Source organism: Paramisgurnus dabryanus, chromosome 19, assembly GCF_030506205.2.
Source record: "Paramisgurnus dabryanus chromosome 19, PD_genome_1.1, whole genome shotgun sequence".
Lineage (NCBI taxonomy): Eukaryota > Metazoa > Chordata > Actinopteri > Cypriniformes > Cobitidae > Paramisgurnus > Paramisgurnus dabryanus.
Genome location: NC_133355.1, coordinates 31,876,562 through 31,901,497, shown reverse-complemented (window position 1 = coordinate 31,901,497; position 24,936 = coordinate 31,876,562). Strand labels below are relative to the sequence as shown.

Sequence of the window (24,936 nt, the reverse complement as noted above, 5' to 3'; positions counted from 1 at the left end):
TATAAAAAGTATAAAATGTTTGGACTGAGATCGTGTTGCTTTTACAACGATTTCACCAGCAGGTGGCGTCATATTTAACTTAGATGTTTCAAGCGCTTCGAACAAGCGAATCATTTTTCGAAGCAATTGGTTCAAAGCTTCGTTTCTCCCATCACTAATGTAGTGCAGGGACAAAGGAGCCATATTATTATGACGTTGTAGGAAGCTCGCAGTGTCTATACTTTCATTGGTATATATTTTTGTCAATCTCAAGCGATTGCTACTTCTTGGTTTTTATTGGCTCGCCCACCTGCCTTTCAAAAAATCTACGCGTTGATTGGACAAACATCCACTTGCCAGGTTTATTTTCTACATTCTGATTGGTAGTCCATACCCACAGGAGGCGGGGCATTTATAGGAAATTTGTTTCCTTGTCTATTTGCAGGAAGACGGCTATGTCGACTTAAATAGTTTAATAAATGACAATAAATCCAACAATTAGTTCCATGGTTTCATATATTTAACCAATGGATGTGCATGTGGTTTTAAAACTAAGCCGCTGGGTGTAATTTTCGCCACGCCAGTGGGATTTTCTGGTTTATGGATATTAGTCTCGCTGCTGTGTGATGATGACTGCCGAGCTGCTGCTGTCTGACTTGGACAGTCGGTTCTGCGCTGATAACCTGCTGACTAGCGAAGACTGGGGTACGGTACTTCCTTACAAACCGACTCTGATAAAGGCTTTTTCCTGTTTGTGATCATTGTCTCACTTGATTGATGCTATGGCGCTGTAGTTTAAACTGGTATCAACACATACTTAAAATTAAGGTACCATAGATGTTAGACATTGTCGCCTGTTTATGGATGAAGATACTGTTTTAAGAACAGACTGTTGAGCAATAAAATGTTTGCTTATTCCAAAGAGTCGCCGATTGGATATATCGTTACCTAAGCAAATAACGTTAGATGGATTAGTATTAATGTTAGTTCTTCTTTAAATCCTGTTTAATGCGGTGTATAGCCCTTTCAGAAGACATTGGTTGTGAATGTTACTGCGTTAAAGGAACAAATGATGGAGGAGCACGGATGCAAAACCCTCTAAATTCACGAGGTTTTGGCCGTAGCTGTATGTATCCCTAGCCACAACCCTTCTGACATGTTTTCTTTATCAGCGGCAGACGTTAGCGGTGTCACTTCTAGTGTCATGGGACTATATACATGGGACTAAGTCACACTGAAATTAAAATGAAAAACTTTTTAGACGAAAATAATGTGGCATTTATCATAAATTACTTATCTGTGAGCTTCATTATTTAAAAAATAATAATGTACTCTTATAATCTTTAATCAAAAACTCCAATGTCCTCCCCTCCTCAAAACCTTTATTTAATTCCAGTCACAAGTTGTGGCACCTGGGCGGCCCCCAAATTTAAATGAATAACAATGTTAGTACAATGCTAAAACAAAGTTGTGACTGCCGACGTTATGAGTTAACATGCAAAGTTAATGCTAAAGACCCTTTTAACAGTAACAACATAAACAAACTGCTTTCATGGAACAAACGTAACTTCCTGTAAATTCCACAAAGATTCAACAACAACAGAGTCCTTTTAGTAGTTTTATTTCTGATAACAAACAAACAGTGAATGCAGTGCAAAGCGAGATGTTTTTTGCTAGCTTCAGCACGGCGCATGGTGCATTTGTCATTTTCACGTTCAGCACCACTTTAGCAAATACAAACACATTTGCGCCCATGGGCATGCTGGTCTGTAAAACGAGGTGTGTTCAGGTGCATTGTTGGTACTAAACTAAAATAGACTACGCAATTGACCAACGAAAAGCTGGTATAAAGTCAATATTGTTTTTTGTTATTTAAAGAGCGCATTAGAAACATGTGCCTATAAACGTTTGCTTATCACACACATGGATGCGCAGCAGCACACAAACACTTTTAAATATGAAAAGTTAAAGGATTAAAATGTAAAAGATTATTATTGAGTCTCTTGGACATAAATGAGGACCGATTATGAGACGTTAAAAGATGTAAAGAGCTACTTCACCTGTGGCCTGGTAAGTAATTTAATGTTTTGCTTAAATAAATGCAAATATTGCATGCATTTCAAATGTTTATTGAAATGCTACCCCACCGATTTATGGTAAATGATGAATACGTACCTCTGGATGTGGTGAGATGAGAACCTTTTTTAAATAATGCTTTTCAAGAAGCGGTGCTGTCCGAGTGCTGAAACGTTTCAGCTCTCCACACGTTTGTAAATAGGGTAATGGTGTGTTTGACTTCATGCGGCGCTGCGCAGACCGATCGGCGGCTGACTTGAAGCAGTGCATGCCGTTTAGTAATTTTGTTCGACTTGAGCTGGCGCCGAAGGCATGTGACTGTGTCATATGGGTTTAAACTACCGCGAGAGTGTTCGAGAGTAGCCGTCTAGCTCAGCTAGTGCACCCTCTACAGAGCGTGATGACCACACAGCTCTTCCTGATTGGTCACCTCAGTGATGACAATGATCACATGCATTTCAAGTTTAATCCAACCTTCAGTTCCACTAAGAAACATTATAAATTCATGTTTTTCTAACAGGTTAAACACGTTAATATGCATAAATATGTTATATTGTGTTGTGCAATAAAATAAAAATGAAAATACCAAACTCTATTGGTATTGTAATAATATAGGCTTCCCTTATTTTCGGGCATACGGTATAAGCAACAATTTAAATATTCAATATAAAATGTTTATTAACTTTTATTAAAAGGTTAGTTTTTAACAAATTCTAATTCACTTAATTCGCGATAAAGGAAATAAGGCGCACACGTACGTACAGCAATCAACAGGTGTCCAGCTTTACGGCTTCGTCTTCAGATCCTTTCTTGCCTGCAAGTGGCAAACCTTTTCTATAAGATTAAACTGATCATGTAGGCCACACATTTACAGCAAAAGCCTGCTAATTTTACTTCCATGACTGAAAGAAAAAGACTTTTAAAGAGAACCAAAGGTTTGTATTAAAAAAAAAACATTTTAATCAAAAAAATAATATAAAATTAACATCAATCTTAAACTGGTGGTCTTCTTCCTTCGCTTAGTTTTTCAGTTTAAAAATTCCGCCTGGTCTGGTCCGGGGCAGGCTAACTGTCAGGCCGAACCTCAGTCATTGCTTAACTAGACTTCCACCAACACTGAACTGTAAATGCCGCTGACTCTCTGACATGCGGATGCCATTTTATTTTCATTTATACTAAATTAAACATATTTTGTTATGCTGTAATTGCTATTTTCTCCCTTTTACATCTGTTAGTATCCCTGTAAATATAATAATTAAATTTTCTGTTTCAGATGCCTGTTTGTATCAGTGTGAGGATATGGAGGAGGGCGAAGACTCTCATTTCATCAGAGACCTGAAATATAACACATCTGTATGTTCACATTACACGCACCACTAAACACAGGAACTGGGCTGAAAGAGAGAGAGAGAGAGAGAGAGAGAGAAAGAAAGAGACAGACAGACAGAGAAAGAGATTCTCCAATTAGATTTCAGCTTTTAATCATGTGCCTGGAGCCGCTGTTACACAGAACGTCTGTTCTGTTTATCATGTTAACCAGGGTTCCTCAAGTAGTTTTCACTACGGGCCAAATTCTGCCAACATTACAAAGCAATGGGCTACTGACCGAAATATGTCCATATAGCTTTCAGTCTGCTATTATTAATAGTCTTGACTATTGTAATTGTTAGTTTTCTTCTTCTGGCAGCCTATAGAAGTGAACATAGGAAAGTTATGAAATTTGCGATTGCGACTGATACCAGAAGGCATAAAAGAAAAGTGCAAACTGCCCATTACATTACGTGACACATAAACTTAAAATCTCTCTCTTTTTGTAACATCCGAGCCTGCGCAGTGTTCACCTAGGTGGAAAAAACCTTTGAATCTGGGATGTTGAACAGCGAACTGAATCTTGTAACAGTTCTTTATAGTAAGAAGCAGCCATTCTGTTGGTTTCAGTAATTTTCTCCACTCGAGGCTGGGTTTGGGTTGAGGGGGTGAAACCACTGATCAGCAGGGCATGAATAACTTGTTTTTTATACAGTGTTTTTTAGCTGATTCATCAGTTTAAATGATTTATGGTAGAGACTGATGAACCCACGAATTGGAAATTAACATACCTTGAGACGTTATGATTGGCGGGGTTAATGTAATCATTTCCTGAGGGGTCTCCGGGAGAGAAGATGCTGTCTCAAAAGAGGAACAAAGCTTCCCAGGAGAGGAGCAACTTTAGTGAGAGAATATAAGTTTCAAAAGTTTTTTCAGATGTGCGAATGTTGCACAAAGTGTCTTCAAATTGTTATTTTATGATGCAGCACTGAGTTCACTCGAAAGGGAACAGCATTTGATTAATGCTAAAATTTGTTATTAATGTATTAAAGGGCTACTTAGTTGGCAAGCATTAATGTACTTAAAGTGTGCACCTTGCACTTGGAAAATCCAAGTATCGGCCGATCCAAAAAATTAAAGACTCTTGTTGAAAGCTCAGAAATCTTTATCGGACATCACTATCAATTAGTACATGGCCCAGAAAGTTTGTGTGTGAGTAAAAAGTGCAGTAGTGTGAATTATAGGAGGTTAAATGATTTTAATGTCATTATAATGTACTGCCAGTTTAAATGTGCTAACTGACTGACCACGTTTCTTTATTCTCAGCTGGATAGTGATCTTGTTCTTACACTGGACCCTGATAATCCCACTTCACCATGGCAAAACTTAGACAACCTCACAGGTGTGACCTAATAATATTGTTTATTACTGTTAATGCCCTTTTACACGAAGCACGAATGATTACTTACACATTTAGGCCTGTCTCATAGTTGATGCTGACTGAGAACTTGTCAGGCTTTTGACTTTTACCATAAAGAACCACTTTTTCATACTTCATATTAACACAGGAAGTTTCCATGCCAGATGATCACAAAGACAAAAAGGAAATAAATTTCTGTTTCAGCAGTAGTAGCAGAGTTTACATTTACATTCATGCATTTGGCAAATGCTTTTATTCAAATCAGCTTGCGGCGAATTTAATCTATACACTTAATCAGTAGGTGTGTTCCTGCCAGCTTGTTGTTGTGTTGCTAAAGTAACCGGAAAAGAGTAATAAGGCGATATGTGTTCATCCAAAACATTGGTCCACTAAGGATCTATTGTTTCAATTGAAAATCATTTTTGCACATTTGTGATGAATATTCATGTTTGGTGTCAAAGACCTAAAAGAGGGCACTGATGTACAGCTACTTTCAATTTAATTGAGTTTATTATTTACATTTTTTTACACAGTACATAAACTGTATACTTGACGTCGTCGCTTAACATTTTTCACAGCAATCAGCTGTAAAATGTTTTGGCCTGCCCTGCTCGATTTTCGTTTACTTTGAGTAAAATAATGTAAAGTTTTTCATAAGATCCCCTCGGATCAATGTGTTAGCATGACAGAGCTTGATGCTGTCGGGAGAACAAGCACCCGTCTCCCAAGTGCCTCTCGCGTAAATTATTACATGTAGATGGCTAACGTTTCTTTTCCGTTACAGAAAACCACCACAGGTTTATCAATGCTATTAAAGTATTATTTTTGTTTGTTTGTTGAAGTACAAAGTAGATGAGGAAAACTAATATTCCGTGTACTCAACGCGCCGCCATTGTTTGTTTACATTGCGTGGAATGGTGCGCTGTAATTTGTGGAGCGGATTTATTGCATTCTACGGAAAAGGAGGAGCGGCGTTTATCGCGTTTTGGGAAAAAAGGGAGAAAAGATGACAGAATAACACGGCGGATATTAGATTTTGCGTAAAATTAAGAATTAACTTTTAAATACTGACCTGATATAATACTGATTCTGGCAATAACTAATTTTTTTCAAAAAAAATTTTTTTTTTGGAACCAAACTCTTCATATATTGTATGATTTGAGATGACCAGCAGCAGTGATGGAGGTAAAAGTTGCAGTTTGAGTTAAATCACTCCTCAACTTATCTCATCTTTGTTTTTACCGTCGCAAGCGGAAATGCCTATGAAGGAATGTGACGCATATATTTTTGACCTGACAGAAGGGGTTCTAGTGGACCAATCACAGCGCTTGTGTTCCATGTAAAACAGAAGAGTAAAATTTTTGGCTAGTTGCGCAGAGACTACGGACAGCTTAAAAATGGCCTGCGGCGTAGAACTTACACAAAACTATAAATTACACTTTACTGTATATAGTGCTATATATCTTTGTCCACTACATCATTGCTTTGTTTCTTGCATGTTGTATTGTAGGTGAAATACCAGTAATAAAAGATGAAATGACAGTAACACAGCCTCTTTCAGTAGACCTGTGTAAGTGATATTCTGTACATTTGATCGTCTTGTATGTTCCCACATAATGCAAACATGCTATAGATATGTTTAGTAACAATATGGACATAGTTATATAAGACTATTGTTGTTATAAAACCCTTAAAATGGAATGTAAATTGTGTAACGATAAAAATGTGTATATTGCAGTTTTCCAAGTGAAGACAGAACCACCATCACCTGCGTCATCTCTAACCTCTGACAGCTCAATACCATCCTTCCCCGAACCACAGGTACATGCAGCTGTGCGTCTTTAAAGCATGGTTTGGTGCCTTTTCAGCCAAACCAAGAGTCTAAATATTTAAATCTTACTATTTGATGTAGTCTAGTGTAACTTTTGTTAATGCAATCACTGATCACATGTCAAGTAACATTTTCCACCAGCTTAAGTCATTTTACAGTCACAGTCCAAAGACATGCAGGTTAGGTGAATTGGCCTTACGCCGGTTTCACACAGCAAATGTGTTTTTTTCAGCGCCCATGTTAAAGGTGACATAGAATGATTGAACTGAGTATTTATCCTTGTTCTGTGATGTGACATGTAGACAATTTTTGTTTTTGTTTGGGTCTGTAATGCCTTAGAAGCTTCCTAAAAACCTCTCTCAGATAGCTCTATTAGGGTGGGAGATTTTAAACAAGTGGTTTTGCACCTATTTGGCTCCCCCTACTGGCTTAACTTGCAATCTCATTATTGATCGGCTGACTTTGCTGCCACGAAATGTAGCCAATTATTTTAAAGTGGAGGGGCAGTTAGATGCCTGTGATGTCATAAGCATCAGTTTTTCAGATTGGGCCATTTTCTGGGTGACATTTCTAAAAGAGGAATTTCTATGAGCTTGTTTAGCACTTTTTGTATGTTTGTGAATGTGGGTAGACTACCATTATTCAACAAAGACAAGGTAAAAATGGTTTTTCATTCTCTGTCCCCTTTAACAAGTTAAAGCATGTACACCGCATGTGTGTGCTCTAGGGGTGTAACGGTACGCAAAAATCACGGTTCGGTGCGAACCCCGGTTTTGAAGCCACGGTTCGGTTCATTTTCGGTACAGTAAGGGAGAAATGCAAACATTAAACTGCAGGTTGTTTATTACTTTAAACTTTTTTTTACAATTTGTTTACACTTTTTTAAACACTTTATTAAAGTATAAAATATATATAAAATGAAAAAATAATAAATAAAATACTACTGCAAAGTTATTTTTTACATTATTTTATAACAGAAGGTAACTCTTATCTTAACCTTCTCTTAAACTTTTTCTACTAAAACCTTGAACTAACAAATTCAATTCCTGAATACATTTATGAACTATTAGCCTACATTTTTGCCACTAAAAATTTTCTGTTTTGATTTATTTTGGATTGTTTAACTCACAGAATTGAATTGGCTATGTACCATCTCTGTATAAAAATAATATTACTGCTCTATGTGTGACTGCATAGCAAGCAACATGATGATATACTTATTATACACTCATTTTGAGATTAGTGAGCTGCATACATAGCCATCTTTGATCTTTTGCACGTTTCTCCTAATCTTTGCTTGTGTCATCAATGTAAGCTGTGACTTTACTTACGAACCCCTCCGCAGCTGAGTAACAGCTGAGTAAGCCCGGGTTACAGCTCTTCTCTGTCCCGACCAGCTGATCGCATTGTGACAATGATATGATTGACGTGATATGCAGATGAAAAATCTGATCACGCATTCCTTATTCTTGCTGTCACAGAAAGCGCGTCTCATGAATGCGTAGCAACGAAAGACGTGCATCCTCTCACGCACTTTTGAAAGAACAAAGCAGCGCGTTGACACGCGTTTAACATGCGCTTTTAGATACGACACGTAAACGTTTACATCAATAATCAAACGGATATACAACTAAGTAAATAAAAATCTTTCTGCGGGCCGAATTATGTTATATGTTTGACAGAAGACTTGCGCTGAACGCGGAGACTTCCGCCACTTAATATGTTCGTGCGGAAACGCACGTATTATGTTCCGCACAGGCGCACACAAAATACTTTCGGTGCACGTGCGCACCGTGCCGAAAGCCCTGAACCGAAACGGTCCGGTTCGAATACACGAACCGTTACACCCCTAGTGTGCTCGCGTGGCAGGAGCGTCGCTGAAGCAGCATTGCTGCGATCATTTCTGCGTCGACTCTATTTTTGCTGCGCTGCTCACGCTCAATAAAAGTGACAGGGCATTGTTTATGGTTTAATTGTTGTGGATTGATGCGAAAAGGTTTTTTGAGCAATTTAAAAGAAACCAATAAAATATTTAAAAACACACTGTAGCCAGAAGACTGCGCTGTCATTCTCTCTTTGCTCAGCAAATGAGTCCTCATCTATCTTAATAATCCTCAGAGAAACAGATACATCTATAAATCTAAATCTTATGCTTAACTCTTTCACCGCCAACATTTTTCATGATTTTCACAAAAGTTTAATGCCTTCCAGAAAATGCTCCTTTTTAAATATATAAACAAACAATATATGAAATAAAAGAACAGACCCTCTGCTTTCAAACAAAAAATCAGTTTCATCCTACCTTCATGTGTTCTGTTTTTATCAAAAACACCAAATTTTGAGCAAAAAGCTGAGATAATTTCATTTTTGTGAAGGACTTTTGATAGAGATCAGATGCAGAGCGATCTTTAAAACATACACGGACATACAGCTGTTTGCCCTAGGGCAATACTTCCGGTTTTTATAAGTTGCCGGTTTTTACAAGCCACCTGGTGGATAATAGCGGTATTGCAGATTGACAAGATAACTCGTCAATGGCGGGGAAAGAGTTAAACTGCTGAAGGGAAACACGATCGATTGCTTTATGCTGTCAATCACTAGGTGAATGTTTTATTTCATCATAAAACTTCAGAGAAACATATTTAAAAATGTGCCATGGGCATAATTGTGTATTGTGTTTATATCTGACATTACACAGACCAGAACAGCTCGAAAACAATGTGGGTTAAACCAATCTCAGTTATAGAAATTACACTGACCGTCAAAAAGCGTCTTGAAGAGGTTTTGCTCATAAATGCATGTTAAATAAAGTAATGTGAACTTGAGATTTTTATACTGTTATTAAACTGCACAGTATGCGCTGCAAACGCAGCCGTTGTGAAGGCACAATGGCTACGTTCAGCAAACGCTCTCCTGATGCGCTGCTCAATGTGCTGCTCACGCTTGCGGTGTGAAACCGGCGTTACTGAATTGAATTTAGGTGTGTTTAGGGGCAGCCTCCAAAACTTGTATGACTCTGCAGTGGTTTTGGTGAATGCATGAGTGTTTTTATGTAAGTTTTTAAAATAACTTTTTGTTTCTCTCTCTTAGATGACAGTGAAAGGCGAGAACCCTCCCACTCCTCCCTACATGTATGGAGACGTTCTGTCACCACCCCTGGCCAGCATGGAGGTGACAGTAGCAAGCATTTCTCCACAGCATCAGGCTCCACAGGGCTGTACGTAAAACTCTTTTTGCACATAGCAATGGTGATTAGGACTGGTTAAAAAATTGATTCTCCGATTTTAATCTATCTTCAATTTAACAAAACAATATTGATTCTGGAAATCCTTGAATTGGTTCTTGGTGTGTGCTTTACTTCAGGAAGGGCTTGTAAAGAGCGCCCAATGACCCGGGGCAAGCATGAACGATGCTTGAGACAGTTGACAGAACTGTAACTTGCACGCTCGTGCTAGTTCTACTTTGTCACAAAGTTTATATGTTTTAAACCATGCCAGTTTAAACATTTGAGCTAAAAACAGGGGTGAAAACTTGTCACCTTTCGGTTTTGGATCCAAAATAGGTCATTCTTGTGATTCGTCTGATCCAATGAGTTTTTGAAAATGGGGGTGAGAGGGGTCTGCAACAGGGTCTAAATAAAATTATCAATATCATGTCCATCTATTGTGGTAATGACCAAATCACTAACCAGTTTAGCGTGTTATGTTTTACAATTTATAGTCAAATTATTTGCTGCCGAAGTAAGCAGTCTGTGCCGATCAAGCACACAATCTCAACTAGTAGTATTTTCTCCATTGGATACAAAAATACCTTGTGCAGATTTTTACATCTTATTTACGTATCATATTATTCACTTCACAGAAACATGTAATTGCAAGGCAATGGCAACACGCATTATTTGTAAGTTTGTGATTAAAAATTTAAATTTAAATGAAAACAAAAGCTAATAAGTAAGCAATAAGGTACGAGAGGCTGTGCTGTATCATGAATAAGTAACGGCTGAACCCCTTCAGCTGTTACTTATTTAAATTTTTATTAATTAATTTTTTTTTTCTGGGTGGCACTTAATCTATAACGTTTTTGTTCTTATTCTTACGGGGGCACTAGACATAGTCTAAAATCTGTATCACTATTGTCTTCTCAGTTTTTTCCTCACCAACAACATTTAAGACCAGCACCATTATGAGCAACAAACCCCTGATCCAGCCCAAACCTGTGTGTGTGACTCCTTTGCCAGTGGCTCAGAGCCCGAGTCCAGCTAAAACTCTAATCTTGCAGAGTGTCCCTGTACCGCCTATCGACCAGAACACAACACCTGGTAAGAGTCATCTGAATTAAACCCCTTAATGTAATTAAATGTATTACTCCTTTTTAACTAAGATAGTTTTTCAGAAGGCAGGGATGCAAAATTCAACGCTTTAGATCCAAAATAGTTCATTCTTGTGATTCGTCTAGATCCAATGAGTTTTTGAAAATGGGGAGTAAGGGGGGTCTGTGACAGGGTTGCAGTGAATGAAATTATGAAAATCATGTCCAGCAATTGTGGTAACAATGTCAAATCACTAACCAGTTTGGTGGGTTATGTTTTACAAATTATATATCTTATTTGCTGCCAAAGTTTAAGCAGTCTGTGCAGATTAAGTGCACATACTCAACTCATGAAAGTAAAAGTAGCAAGTAAAGGCGCGATGGTTTGTTTGCTGAAACATCATGTGCGATAAGTGAAGTCCCAGGTCATGTTAACTTACAGATCAGAGAAGGATAACCACAGTCACCACAATTACGGAGAATCCTTGTGTGAAAACGGAATTGTGCAGGACAAGTTGTCTGTCACATTCTATCTGTCACTCTGTTAATGTAGACTCAACAGAGAAGTCTGCAAACTGCTTCATATCCCCCTTTACACTAGTTGTGCTATATTATAATGTGAAATTCTACATACAAGTGTGTTCTACAAATTCTACGAAGTAATTTGCACGAGCAAACGGAGCATTTATGCATGCAACGTAGCACTCTCGTCATCACTCGATGTTGTGGTTTAGAGTCATGGCGTGTGTTTGTGCATTTGTTCACAAAGTTTTGTTTTCGTTTCTCCGCAAAGCGACCAGAGCTAAATTTGGGGGCATGTTGCTGGTTTGCGGTTGCCTAGAAACACACACGGAACATATGCGTGTAGGGAACATTTTACCGGACAGTTTTGTGAATTGGGGACAAGTCTAAGCCTGTTCCGCAGATAGTTCCCATATAGGTTTATTCGTATTGATACACTGTTTTCTATTATATGTTTTTACAATATGTCAGCATTTATATGCAAGATAAAATTTGAATGTTTTTTTATGATTACGCTACACAGTGCAAGACTTCAAGGCTGTATACCAGGAAGGTTTATGGGCGAGTCCCTCTGCTTTCGTTTAAATGCAGGCGGAAGAAATGACGGGTCAGATTTAAAAACATTGTGCTTGGTTTATCATATTAGATGAAGAGGATGTTAAAAGTCAGTCTTTATACTTTATACAGGTTTAAACCTGTTTTCCCACCCCTAATGCTAAAATAACCAAAAATAACAATAACAACACAATAATAACACTCTTTGTTCCCATGCCCTAACAGTCACCAAAAGGGCTTAACAAAATGGTCTAAGCAGATATCTTTTTATATATATGTTTCTCATTTACCTCTGATCTATGTTGATTCCAGAATTCTCTCTCCGTTTCTGAATAATAAAGAATGAAATATCACTTTAGTGTTATACCCATATGGCTGAGACCGGGGTAAGATTGTCTCTATGAAAACTAAACCTTTACTTTGGGAAATGAGCTTTGCTCTATATCTAGCAGGAAGTGGAGTTGGTTTTGAGGCAGTCTTTTAATGCTGTTTAAAAACATTCAACCACTTTCGGCATCGCTGTCCATCTCGCCAATGTGTGTGTGTTTACATAAATGTATTCACTTAGTGGAACTCTTCTTTTATGCAATTTCCACTTCTTTTCACACTCTATCCTTTAGACTTTACCCCCAGTTAACAACGTCACTTTAACAGAAACTTTTTTAAATCGTAGGTGTGACTTTCTGCTGCTGACTTTCATGACACTTTAAACCGCTTTGCTTGGCTCTGTGTCCCGCCCACTTCTTTTATTGACAGCCTACATTCTGCGGCTATTATTTTTCATCCCCATTTCGCCTGTGTAATCCTAACATTTACAATGTCTTTCTCCAAAATAATCAAGTAGCACAAAGGCACAAAAAGTATCACACAGGGTCCCAAGTCTTGAAATAGAAGTCATATTTTTAGAAAAAAAATCATACCGGTTTAGAACAACATGAGGATGAGAAAATTTATGAATTTTCATTTTTTGGTGAACTATCTGTTTAATGTTAATATGACCTGTTATATGTCAAAAGATCAAGGCAAATTTGATTCCTAATGTACTGGCCCCTTTAACAGGGGGAGACTAAACAAGGGTCCCTGAGATCTGTCAGGATAAAATATTGTTAGACAGTACTGTTCTGCAGCTGGTATCTTTATTTGAAAGCCTAGCTGAAAAAAACTTAAAGTGCATGGAGAAAGGAAGAGGACTGTGAATCTCTATTTGACCCCCTTCTCAAATTTCCGGTTCAGCAGCAGCTTTTCATTTACAACATTTCTGTGTGGTACAAGTTAAACAGATCCTATTTTTTAATGGTATAGATACCATTGTATGACTAAAACAGACAATGAATGCAGCATAAAGGTTTTATAAACTCTAAGACCTAAGACCTGGTTTATATCCCCACACAAACTTCTGTGAATAATGCACCTTTAATGTATTTTATTGTGTCTCCTGCAGTGGTTCTGTCTCAGTCGATGTGTTTGGGTTCTCCACCTGCTATTGTTAAAATGGAGCCATTACCTGGTAGCATTTCTCACTGCACTAGCCCTTCGGCACAACCCCTGAGCAAACCCATTATACCTGCATCCACCCTGCCTGGCAACAGCTGCAATGAAATTGATGTAAGTTAGATTTTCTGTGTGCACTTCTCTATTGTATGTTGTTGAAATAATCCTGGTATTATCCAGGGGTTGGGGACACCTGGACTAGAGTAACCAAAGATTGATATCAGTTGGCTGGCTATGAAATGATCTTTTAATGCTTTATAACCATTACCAACAATTTAAATGTTTAAAGCTAAAATACAGTAGTTTTAATATTTTAGACCAGGCCATCATTAGATGATGTTGTCGCTTAGATAATAAACAACTTTCTTATTTTTATGTTTACAATTGGTTGATCCATGTAATAATATTTTTTTTCTCAGATGAAGGTTCTGAAGAGGCAGCAGCGTATGATCAAGAACCGTGAATCAGCTTGTCAGAGCCGTAAGAAGAAGAAAGAGTATCTGCAGAACCTGGAGGCGCAGCTCAGAGAGGCTCAGCTAGAGAACGAGAGGCTGCGCAAAGAAAATCAAGCCCTGAGGTTGCGGCTCGCTGGGAAAGAGGTCCAGAGCCCAGTTTACCTTTTTTACACCCATGTGACTTATATGTGAATTATAAACTGTGTCTTACTATGTGATTTTGTGTGTTATGAGACAGGCAGGTGAATCTGGCAACAATAAGAGAGCGGTGTGTGTCATGGTTTTGTTTTTCTTTATCACCTTTACCTTCAGTCCCATCAGGTAAACACTACAACTGCAAAGACACAGACACTATACATGTTAATAAGATATTGACAAGTACACATGCATTTTCTGTGCCACTACTGATTCTACAGCACCACAGCAAATTAAATAAGCCATTAGGAGGGATTTATCTTTCTTTTCCAACACTAAATGCTAACCAGCATACATGCTCAAAAATGACAAATGAATTTGTTGTAGAATGTCTTCATCTGCTTGCGATGACATTTTGTTTATGTCTGTATCATACAGTCTCAAAGACAGGACTCTAGATGCTGGCTTAGAAGATGCAGGTGTGCCACTAACAGGAAGACACTTGCTTGAATTTGAGAAACCTCGGAGGTCAAATATAAAGCTAATGAGTGAGAGAACAGAGAAGAAGTTGGACAGAGAAGATCGATGGAGGGAAGAACTGGAAAAAGAGTCTGAAGTGTCATATCAGTTTAGGTGAGACTGACTATGCACACACACACTTATTACACTTACTGAGGCTGTTTACACTTGGCATTATCATGCGTTTTTATCGATTGGAATACAAGTGGACGACGTTAATGCCAGGTGTAACCTGTGTTCAAAACGTTTTGAGCTCGTCCACTTTCGACCACTTTCAACCACATTCAGAGGTAGTCGAAAACCCCTTTCGATCAGATTGCTTTTGTAGTGTAAACGCACATGTGGTTGAATGTGTTCGAAATGTCACAGGAGGCCGCCTTCCCTCCGCCCATTTATCTAATCTGAGGTACTAAACACAATGGTTTACGTCTTTTCTGACTTCTGGCGCGAACACACGGTGTACAGCGCTATTTTTAGCCTTTCATTGATAAAAGTTAAGCGGCTGATCTCCGCAGTTTCATTTTGCAAGCGTGTGAAAGTTGCACGATCTTATTACATCAATTGCACTGAAAATTCAGAGAAAGCTCTAACATATAAACGTACAAAACTCTGTGCAGCATGTTAACTTACAACACAAGCAGCGGATTCCGACATAATATTAGTTCACTTCCATATAAACTCGTCATTACTCACGCCTCTGTTTAAAAGACAACGGAGAGACTTGCCCGCAGTCTCGACAGACCACCCCCTCACAGTATTCAGGACAGAAGTGGTCGAAAGTGGACAAAAGAGACGGATTTAAATACCAGGTGTAAACATGATGCGTCTCTCTTGTCCACTTGTGATCCGATCAACAAAAACACATCAATAATACCAAGTGCAAACTTGCCCATCTATGAGCTTGTATGACCATCTGTTCTTTGTACAGGAATCAGAGTGGTGAGTTCAGCGAGGTAAAAGATTTGCTTCTGCAGGATTTAGATCGATACTTGTCATCATCTGACTGCAGACAGTTCAATCGCTCTGAATCACTCAGGTCAGCATGTGCATGTCATTGATGGCATTTCACATCTCTATTAGAATAGATTACACTTGATAAGATGCTTACAGAAACATTATGCTTATTCTGGGTGTTTTTTTTTTTAGGTTGGCAGATGAGTTGCGTGGATGGGTCCATCGCCATCAAATCAACCGGAAGTCTGACGGAAAATCAAAGATTGTGAAAAAGACAAAAATAGCCCAGGTGTGAAACCACAAATTATAAAAAAACTGTCTTAAATTTTACACAACTTTTCAGACTGCTTTAAAGGAGCATTTCACCCATAGAAATGTTAATCTTTATTGAAAGTGTGTCATATTTGTAGTCGAAATGTAACATACATTTAGAATTTGGTGCCTATTTGACCGAGAAAAGGGGTGTTTGTAGTCTCACCCCCTCAACAAAGATATTGGACATCATTGAAAGAAGGAAGTGCAACACTGAAATCTGTATTTCTCCTGTCTCAGGGGCAACATAAAACATGACTGGGGTTCTAACTATACAAAGCTTTATGCAAATGGGTGAAGTGTCCCTTTAAGTTGATTCATTTAAAACAGTTCTCCAAGAGTTTTAATTTATTATGGACAATTGTTAGCTTTTGCCTTCACTATTTCCTGGGATCTTCAAGCTCAATTTTCCAAAGATATACACAGAAATAGCATCTCCCAAGACCTACTAGGTGGTGCTGTGACAAAACCATGCATGCACCCTGAAGTCATGACTGTAATGACATTCAACATGTTTTGATGTCACTTAAAAAAAGGTTTGAAGATAAATGTATAATAACGAATGGGCCCACCTGGGGGTCAGTAAAATTTTTTGAAATTACTACTATTATTACTATCTCACTACTATTATTCATGGTGATGAATTATGAAAACTACACTCTTAGAGCTTTCCAATGTTATATTTTGTCATGTTTAAGTTTTAAAATTGCCTATTATCGGTTAAATAGTAATGTAAAAATTACAGTAAAAGGGGTTAATATAGGATTTATATTAAAACATGTTGTTTTTTTAAGTTATTGTTGAATTATATTTTTATCAGCAAAAAGCTCAGCAAAGGAAGGCAAACATTTCCAGGTACCTTCCAATTCAAGCTCATCGTTCAATTGAAAGGTAACACATTCATATCCCAGCAGCCTTTGAACGAAATGCAATAAAGAAATATTATATGACTAATGGATGTTTTTTGCTTGTTTGTTCTCTCAGTCAGTTGCAGATGTTGCCAGGACCAGAGATCAGTTACAGTGATTTTCTTGATGCTATCGATCGGCGTGAGGACACTTTCTATGTTGTTTCATTTAGACGGGTAAGAGCACAAGTTCTGTATGTTACACATTACTGTGTTGTGGACTTTAAATGTGTGGAGAGAAATTTAAATGGTAAAAAGTTTAACAACATAAAGTGTAATTTATAGACGAGCGTAGGTTATATGCTATAGTATATGGGTAGGCTGTGCTTAGCCTGACGCTCACCTCGCCAAAATTTTACCAACGTGTCTGTCTACCTGGACCACAAGCGCAATAGTGAATTACACATGTGGATACTACCTACTAGTGGTCTGCATGTGTAATTGCACGTCGATGTGGACAACGATGCAGAAGTATACAGTGGCAAGAAAAAGTATGTGAACCCCTACAAAAAACTGGTTTTCTACAGTGATTTGCCATAAAATATGATCTGATCCTCATTTAGGTCACAACAATAGACAAGCACAATGGCCCTCATTTATCAAACGTGCGTACACCAAATTTCCAGCGTACACCTGGCGTACACCCAAAACCACGCCGACTTTGAGATTTATCAATATGGACGTTGGCGTACGGCACGCTCAAATCCTACGCCAGCTCGGGAGGTGGTGTACGCACGTTTTGAGTTAGGAAATGCACAGAAAAAATTTTCTAACACAACAAAACGCACAGACAAACTAAAATAGTATATGATATATTATGACCCACTGTAAAAAAACAACAGCAACATAGTAATTATAAACTTAAGTGTTTTTTTTTTTGCAACATGACCTTCAATGTTTAATTTGTGTGACTTTACCAAAGCATTTGATTTGTATGCATATGTATTCCTTTTGCGAGCCGTTTAAGGGCAAAGCACGTGAGCGGAGCGTTGGTAATACCATCAGAGCGCCTTTTTCCGAAAATTCCGCTCGCTCAGCACCGCTCGTTGAACCCAGAACGCCCTTTGATAATTTGCTAGTTCGAGAATCTGTAAAAACGTCTAGCAATAAGTTATGGAATTCAAGCCTTATACATAAATGTAAAGTAAAAATCAAAGTTAAGATTGAGCAGGAAGAAAACAATGAAAGGGAGTGCGGAGAGACTTTAAAAGTTAGCAAATATTCATCCTGGAATCTGAAGCGGCACATTGCAAGAAAGCACAAGGATGTGCTACGAAAACATTGTAATAATGCATCAAAAGGTAAGCTAGTCATTCGATGATAAATAAATAGCTACACATGAATAGGTAAGGTAAAATGCTTTTGTTGAATGGAGCCATAAATCCGATCATGATGACATGCGGACAAAATCATGGCCACAAATTATCTTTTATGCTACATTATGGACACTTCTTTTTCTTATTTAGTCTTAAGTATGGCCATTAATTTAGAATTCGTTCCCAATATTCAACAGTTTGTTCCTTGGAATTAATTATTATAATATTTTGTAATTACTATTACAATTATTATTACTTCAAATTATGAATTAGCCTAGTAAAACATGTGGATGTCGTGGAAACAAATTGTTAATTTGAATTATATCCGGAGCTCCGTATCAAACTGGATCTAAGATATAACAAACAACTGTATGTAAATACAGAACAACACACTAAAAAAGTTATAACATCATTTTAAAATATTATTTTAAAAAAACTTAACTGAACCATTAAGCAGACATAGAATTTAGATGTAGGCTAATAATAATAATAATAATAATAATAATAAATAATTATTCTTCTAAATATCAATAAGCGTCATTAATAATAAAAATAATAATAAGAATATTACAAATTGTCATCCAATTATTAATGTGTCTTTAATCCCACTCTTTAAACTCCCAAATAAAACAATTTTGTTTCTTTTCACTTCCCCGGTTTCTCTTCTTTGCCGTCTTTCGTGAGTCAATGGCGTAAAATGAGGGCGTGGGGGAGGCGGAGACTTGAATTTATATGGGCTTGTTATTCTAATGACGATCGTTTTCAGCCGCGGCATTTATGAAGGGCAGATTTTGCGTACACCTGAATATCAACGGTACGCACAGTTTCATAAATCAGGCGGTGAGAGGAGTGTAAGCATAAACTTACGCCAACATATACGCCTGTTTCTACGCAAGAATGATAAATGAGGGCCAATGTGTATAAGCCATGGATTTCCATTGCTAGACGGATTTCCGTCAATTGCAAAATTATTAAATTCACTTTTCATAAAGACGACGTGTATTAAGTGGATGTGATCAAAGTCTGGAGTGGAGCCAAATCACGTTCCTCTCTCCACTGTAAGTGTTCAGTAATCACTACGCACCGTATCCACTCCGGGTTTTCTGACTGTATCACGTTAAGCTGAGGTAAAACTTTATTTCAGCTAGTATGGACAAACTGATAATGCAGAAAGGCTCCAATGTTTTGGAGATTGATAAAGGTGTAAAAGACCAATGGAGATTGACTTGGCATAGCGAAATGAGGAAGATTGGCAAGCCTTTCAGTTCGTGGGCTAAGAAAATCAAACAGCCAGGTAACTTGCGTCTTTGCACAGTATGACTAGTGGTCCTGTATTTTGGGGGTAAATGATTTCTCCCGTACGTGATCACCCGCGGCCCGTTTTTGACTGCTATGCTGATCTAACCAGTGGCTGATACAACGGGTTTGTTAAACTCGTAGGTAAACTTCATGTGGCGCCACAGGAACCAAGAGGCAGATAACATCCAAATCCTGTGAGAGTGATTGACGAGGAATCATAAGAGGAGACTGCTTCCGAAATGCTCTCGCGGCACTTTGATGTCATCCACCTGTCGGTTCTTGCAGTTGCATTTGCTTGTGGTCAAAAAACTTAACATTTGTACATATATTTAAGCACCGCTGTTTAAAAACAAGTGATTTTAAGCTATTCAAACACAAACAACAGTGCTAAATGCGGCCGCTGTTTCTGTGTCAGAGGAGTATGCAAGTTGCGCATTCGCTTCTCATTTAGCACTTTTGGGAGTACTTCGACTCTCTTGAAAAATCCGCTCACCTTCTCCCTCTCATAAAGGGAGAGGGAGAGTGTTACTGCGCCGAGTCGAAGTACTCCCAAAAGTGCTATTCCGCCATACAATATAGTTCCTCTTTTAAATCCGCTTAGAAAAGCGCAACGTTTTATTGTGTGCCACCATACTTGCTCGTATAACTACTCGTCTTAAATGGGAACAACGTTGATGTGTTTGGTCACTTCTAACTTTACCTCTGTTTGGTACCATTGAATGAATGGGGCTAAGCTAAATACTATCGAAGTGTCGCAGCGCGCCACAGCGCTTACGTGCACGCAATAAGATGATAGAGGGATGTATCAACTCTTCTTAGTTAAGGTAATAACATAGTTTAACATAGAAAAAAGATAGACTATTCCTTTAAAATGCTATTGGTCTTGCCTACATAGTGTGTTAGTTAAAGGCATATGATTTAGCCTGAAAAAAGTTTCAGTGAGAAGATTTTTTTTCACTTTAATCCATGGTATAAGCTGACAACACACAAATAATTCTAGTTTCTTGTGTAATTTTTGTAAACACCCATTAAACATTCACAGTGCTGGAGAAAAATGTAAGTAAACTTTTTGATTTAACAGCTTGTTGAACCTCCTTTGGCAGTAATTATTTCAAGCAAGCGCTTTCAGTAGTTCTGAATCAGACCTGCACATTGTTAAGAAGGAATTTTTACCCATTCCTCTTTACAAAACCGCTTCAACTCAGACACATTTGTAGGATTTCTGGTGTGAACCGCTCTCTTGGGGTCATTCCACAGGTTAAGTCTGGGTTATGACTAGGCCACTCCAAATGTCACATGTTGTTTTTACCTCTAGTTACCTGGTGGGTGGAGACCTGGGTAGTGGGGTGGTGGGCGGGAAAATTAAAACGGAATGTGACGACAAGGCTAGTTACGTCACAATGGAGCTGATTTTGAAACCGTGCAATCTGAGACTCGAGGCAGAGGACATTCAGAAACCTGTATCTCACTCAAAACAGCATGGATGGATTTTTTTCCAAGTTTGTATGCGTGTGGAAGCACCAGAGACACAAAAGATGGACAGCCACTCTGGCATTATCCTTTAGGATATTTTGTTAAACTTGAGAATTTATTTTATGGACAGCCACTCTGGCATTATCCTTTAGGATATTTTGTTAAACTTGAGAATTTATTTTCCCCTCAATGATGGCTGGTGGTCCAAGGCCCTTGGGCAACAAAGCATGCACAAATCATGATGTTCCCTTCACCATACTTCACTGTTGGGATGATGCTTATTGTTGGTAAGCTGTGCCCTTTTTGCACCATAGTATTTTTCCCAGACAATTCAACTTTTGTTTCATCAGTCCATAAAATATTTTCCCAGTTGCACTGGGGTTTGCCAAGGTGCTCTTTTACAAACTAAACTCTTTCACCGCCAAAAAGTTGCCAGTCAGCGCCAGCGTTTTTCATGATTTTCACCAAAGTTTAATGCCTTCCAGAAAATGTTCTTCTTTAAATATATAAACAAACAATATACCAAATGAAAGAACTGACCTTCTGCTTTCAAACAAAAAAACCCGTTTCATCCTACCTTCAGTGGTTCTTTTGTAATCAGCTTTTGAATATGGGTAGGTTTCTGCAAAAACACCACATTTTGAGCAAAAAGCAGAGCTAATTCCATTTTTGTGACGGACTTTTCATAGAGATCCCATTCAGAGCGATCTTTAAAACAGACACGAACATGCAGCCGCTTGGCATAGGGCAATACTTCCGGGTTAAAAAAGTTGCAGAAGGGTATTGCGGTATTGCGGAAAGACGGAAAATCTCGTCATTGGCGTGGAAGCGTTTTCTCTTAATTGACGAGATATCTCGTCAATGGCGGTGAAAGAGTTAAAGGGATAGTTCACCCCAAAATTATATTAAACCCATGATTTACTCACCCCCAAGCCGTCCGAGATGTCCATCATTTTTCAGACTAACACATTTTCAGTTATTTTAGAAAATGTCTTCGATCTTTCAGTTGGTAAAATGTAAAGTTACGGGGTCCACCACCTTCAAGTTCAAAAAAATCCTTCACAAAAGTATTCCAAACGGCTCCAGGGGGATAAACAAAGGCCTTTTATTTGTCAGATAACAGTTCTTTCCTCTGTCTTTTTTTAGGATCATCTGCTGTTACCGGCCATCAGCCACAATAAAACAAGTAGACCCAAAATGTCTCTGGTCATGCCTGCCATGGCCATCAATGGTGAGATTCATTGTTTATAAAATGACCCTTTTTTACAACTTATTTTTCCCCAAACTTGTATGTTTACTATGTATTCTGGTTTAAACTAAAACTTACACAGGTAGCCACTGAAACCTGCTTTGTGCAACAGGCCACCACTCATTTCTGATCTCCATTACTCATTTATGGTGAATGATGCTTTCAAAAGTGGAGAAGCACAAGCACCATGTATTTAGTCTGCTTGTAGCTGCAATGTTGCTCTTAAAATCGGCCTCTTAAAAATTACTTAATGCCCATTATTTACATAATATTAACAGATATTTCTGATTCAAACACCGAAAGCATCGCAGGATGGGTTTTTTGTTTAAATTAAGTTTTATTTATTTTTGTTTTCTTTTTTATCTTTATCATGTTTACATCTTACCTTGATTGTTTATGCTTGTATTTATGCAGATTCAGTTTATAACTCATCACGGGGCGGCTATGAAATGATGATGCAGGTGGACTGTGAGGTCATGGACACCAGGATTATCCCAATCAAGTCCTCTGTAGTCCCGCCCTCTCTTAGAGATCCTCCCTCATCCCCGCCCCCTCATCATCACCATGGCAACCACACCTCAATACGCAGCAGAAACCACCATTCCCATGTTAATGGGGCATCATCTTCAAGGCGGAGGGCAATGGGTTATTTTATTAGTCAGGGCGGATCCGTTTGAGAGTGGAAATTAATAGAGGAAATTTAATGTCAGAGTAGAAAAACTGGGGATTTTTCTGCTAAAACCTATATACATGTATTGGGCTACGTGTTTAGAACATTCTTTATTATCACTATTAGGAAGCTCAAAAAGAGCAGAAGAAGAGTCTGAATGTCATGTCAAATTCTGATCACAAACAGGATACGCATGAAAGTTTAAAAGACCTAATATTATTTTAACAATACAACTACAAAAAATACAGTTATTTTCATTATTTTCTCCAAATAACAACCACACAATCTACTCCACCTAGGTGGCTAGTATAGCATTTTCTTTAGGTGTGATGCATAGTTGTTAATTTTTTCCTGTGTGCAGTTTATCAACTACTGTTCTTTTTTTATATGTCGTATTTTTTACAGATTTTTATTACAATTATTTAACAAATGTATATTGAGCTAGACGTGTGCGATTTAAATGTAAAAAAAATATCCTCTTAACCATCATTGGCAGATGTTTATATACATACTGTTTTCTCCATTTTCCTTGTTTGCAAACATCACACTTTTAGTCACAAAATGTTCATAAATGTATTGACCTTAGTTGTGATGCACATTTTGTATTCTATTCTTAATTAGAAATTATGTTGACATTGAAGCTGATAACAAATTTTCACAGAATGGCACACAAACTTGATATTCAGGGTTAGATTTAAGGCTGTATAAAGCGTGTGTGATTGAAGGAGTCTGTGACTGGACATAATGTAATGTTAGACATAATTTTATAACATTCTGTCTTTTGTAATGTTGTTGTGTGTTTTGTAAGATTTAATGTTTGTCTTGAATGTGTTGCTACCTAACTCAAACCACTACAAGTTTGACCTTTCAGTGGTCTCAGGGGGGCTTTAGAGGTAATAATTGTAAGCTGAATGTAAAAATAGAAATAGAAGATGTCAACAGTTGCAACAATACTGGTTAAATTATTACATCACATATAATTACTACCATATATGATTTATTTTGTTTTTTTTAAAGCCAACATGGATCTGCATACCAATCTAAAACTATTTGTATTTGTGGCTGAGTTTGAATTTTTACATAGCTGCAAGTTGGTAACCAGGTTGCTTCAGTGATTCAAATTATGTACTGCTCTTTCCAATAACGCTTTGATTAACTGTGTTCAGCCTTAGTCTTTAAAAAGCAAAGGGATAAAGACCTAATGGATGTAAATTGAGCCTTTTGTAGATTTTTGTAAAGTTATGGTGGTATGTTTCTCTTAGTTATACTTTTGTTTAATCATGCAGTCTTCATGGGTTTTTTCAAACACTGCAGCTATTAACTGATGGTGGCATGTTTATCTGAAACATTCCCAGAATGTCAACATGCTTCTGTGATGAGCATTGGTGAATATAAATTTAAACCTGCTTTTTATTTTTTATTTAAATTAGCTTTTACAATGAAATCGTTTTTTTTCCACTTTCTCTTGTCTGTGTAAAATGTTTAACAAATGTCTTTACTTATAAAGGAGAACTTTGTTAAAAAATCCACTTTGTTTTATGAACATGCATTAAGTAGTGGTTACTGACCTTTTCCTACCCCCCTTTCTAAAAATATATTTAAGCCTTTTGTTTGGATGTATGGAGTGGCTTGAAGACACTCAGATATGTCATTTGCTTGCAAACTCATACTGTCAGATTTATTAAAAAAGCTAAATAATACTGTCTTTTGCAACTGCATTGTTTGACATCTTTCTGAAAAACCAAATAATGAACTTTTACAGAGGAAGTATTAAAGTTCTAAAGATTATACTCTGCAAATGCTAATGCAGACTGATCCAGCAAACGCCACAAACAGCGACATTGTAAATTGATTGTTGGATTCAGAATGTTGGTAATTAAATGTGATGTTCACGCTGTAGAAACAAACTTTCACACTATGAGACACAACAAGCATAAGCATATACTAATCAATATATTAAACATCACTGCTAGAGAGATGTATCTGGTTAGAAAAGTTTTGTACAGTACCACTGGTTATTGGCCAGCTATGCAGGTAGACCCCAACTGTATAAAAACTTTACAGTCCCCACACCCTATAAAAATGTGAATAGATTTATGAAAATATTAATAAATTGAAACTGAACACTTCTCAAAGCAATATTAAACGTTATAGTAT

The 24,936-nt window shown here is 37.6% G+C and overlaps 1 protein-coding gene across 2 annotated transcripts; it reads left to right on the top strand.

Moving 5' to 3' along the window:
- Nucleotides 1-391: 391 nt before the first annotated feature.
- Nucleotides 392-24,479, top strand: atf6b (activating transcription factor 6 beta). Of its 2 annotated transcripts, XM_065295538.2 has the most exons (17): nt 392-684; nt 3,329-3,408; nt 4,690-4,765; nt 6,294-6,353; nt 6,522-6,604; nt 9,705-9,831; nt 10,759-10,932; nt 13,441-13,604; nt 13,910-14,089; nt 14,184-14,266; nt 14,519-14,713; nt 15,528-15,635; nt 15,746-15,842; nt 16,686-16,756; nt 16,850-16,949; nt 22,007-22,091; nt 22,524-24,479. In XM_065295538.2, exons 1-17 carry the CDS (start codon nt 606-608, stop codon nt 22,784-22,786), a joined length of 2,025 nt encoding a protein of 674 aa, XP_065151610.2. In that variant the 5' UTR covers nt 392-605; the 3' UTR covers nt 22,787-24,479. The 2 variants fall into 2 exon arrangements, with proteins under 2 accessions (XP_065151610.2, XP_065151617.2); XM_065295545.2 differs by lacking the exon at nt 6,294-6,353.
- Nucleotides 24,480-24,936: the final 457 nt, after the last annotated feature.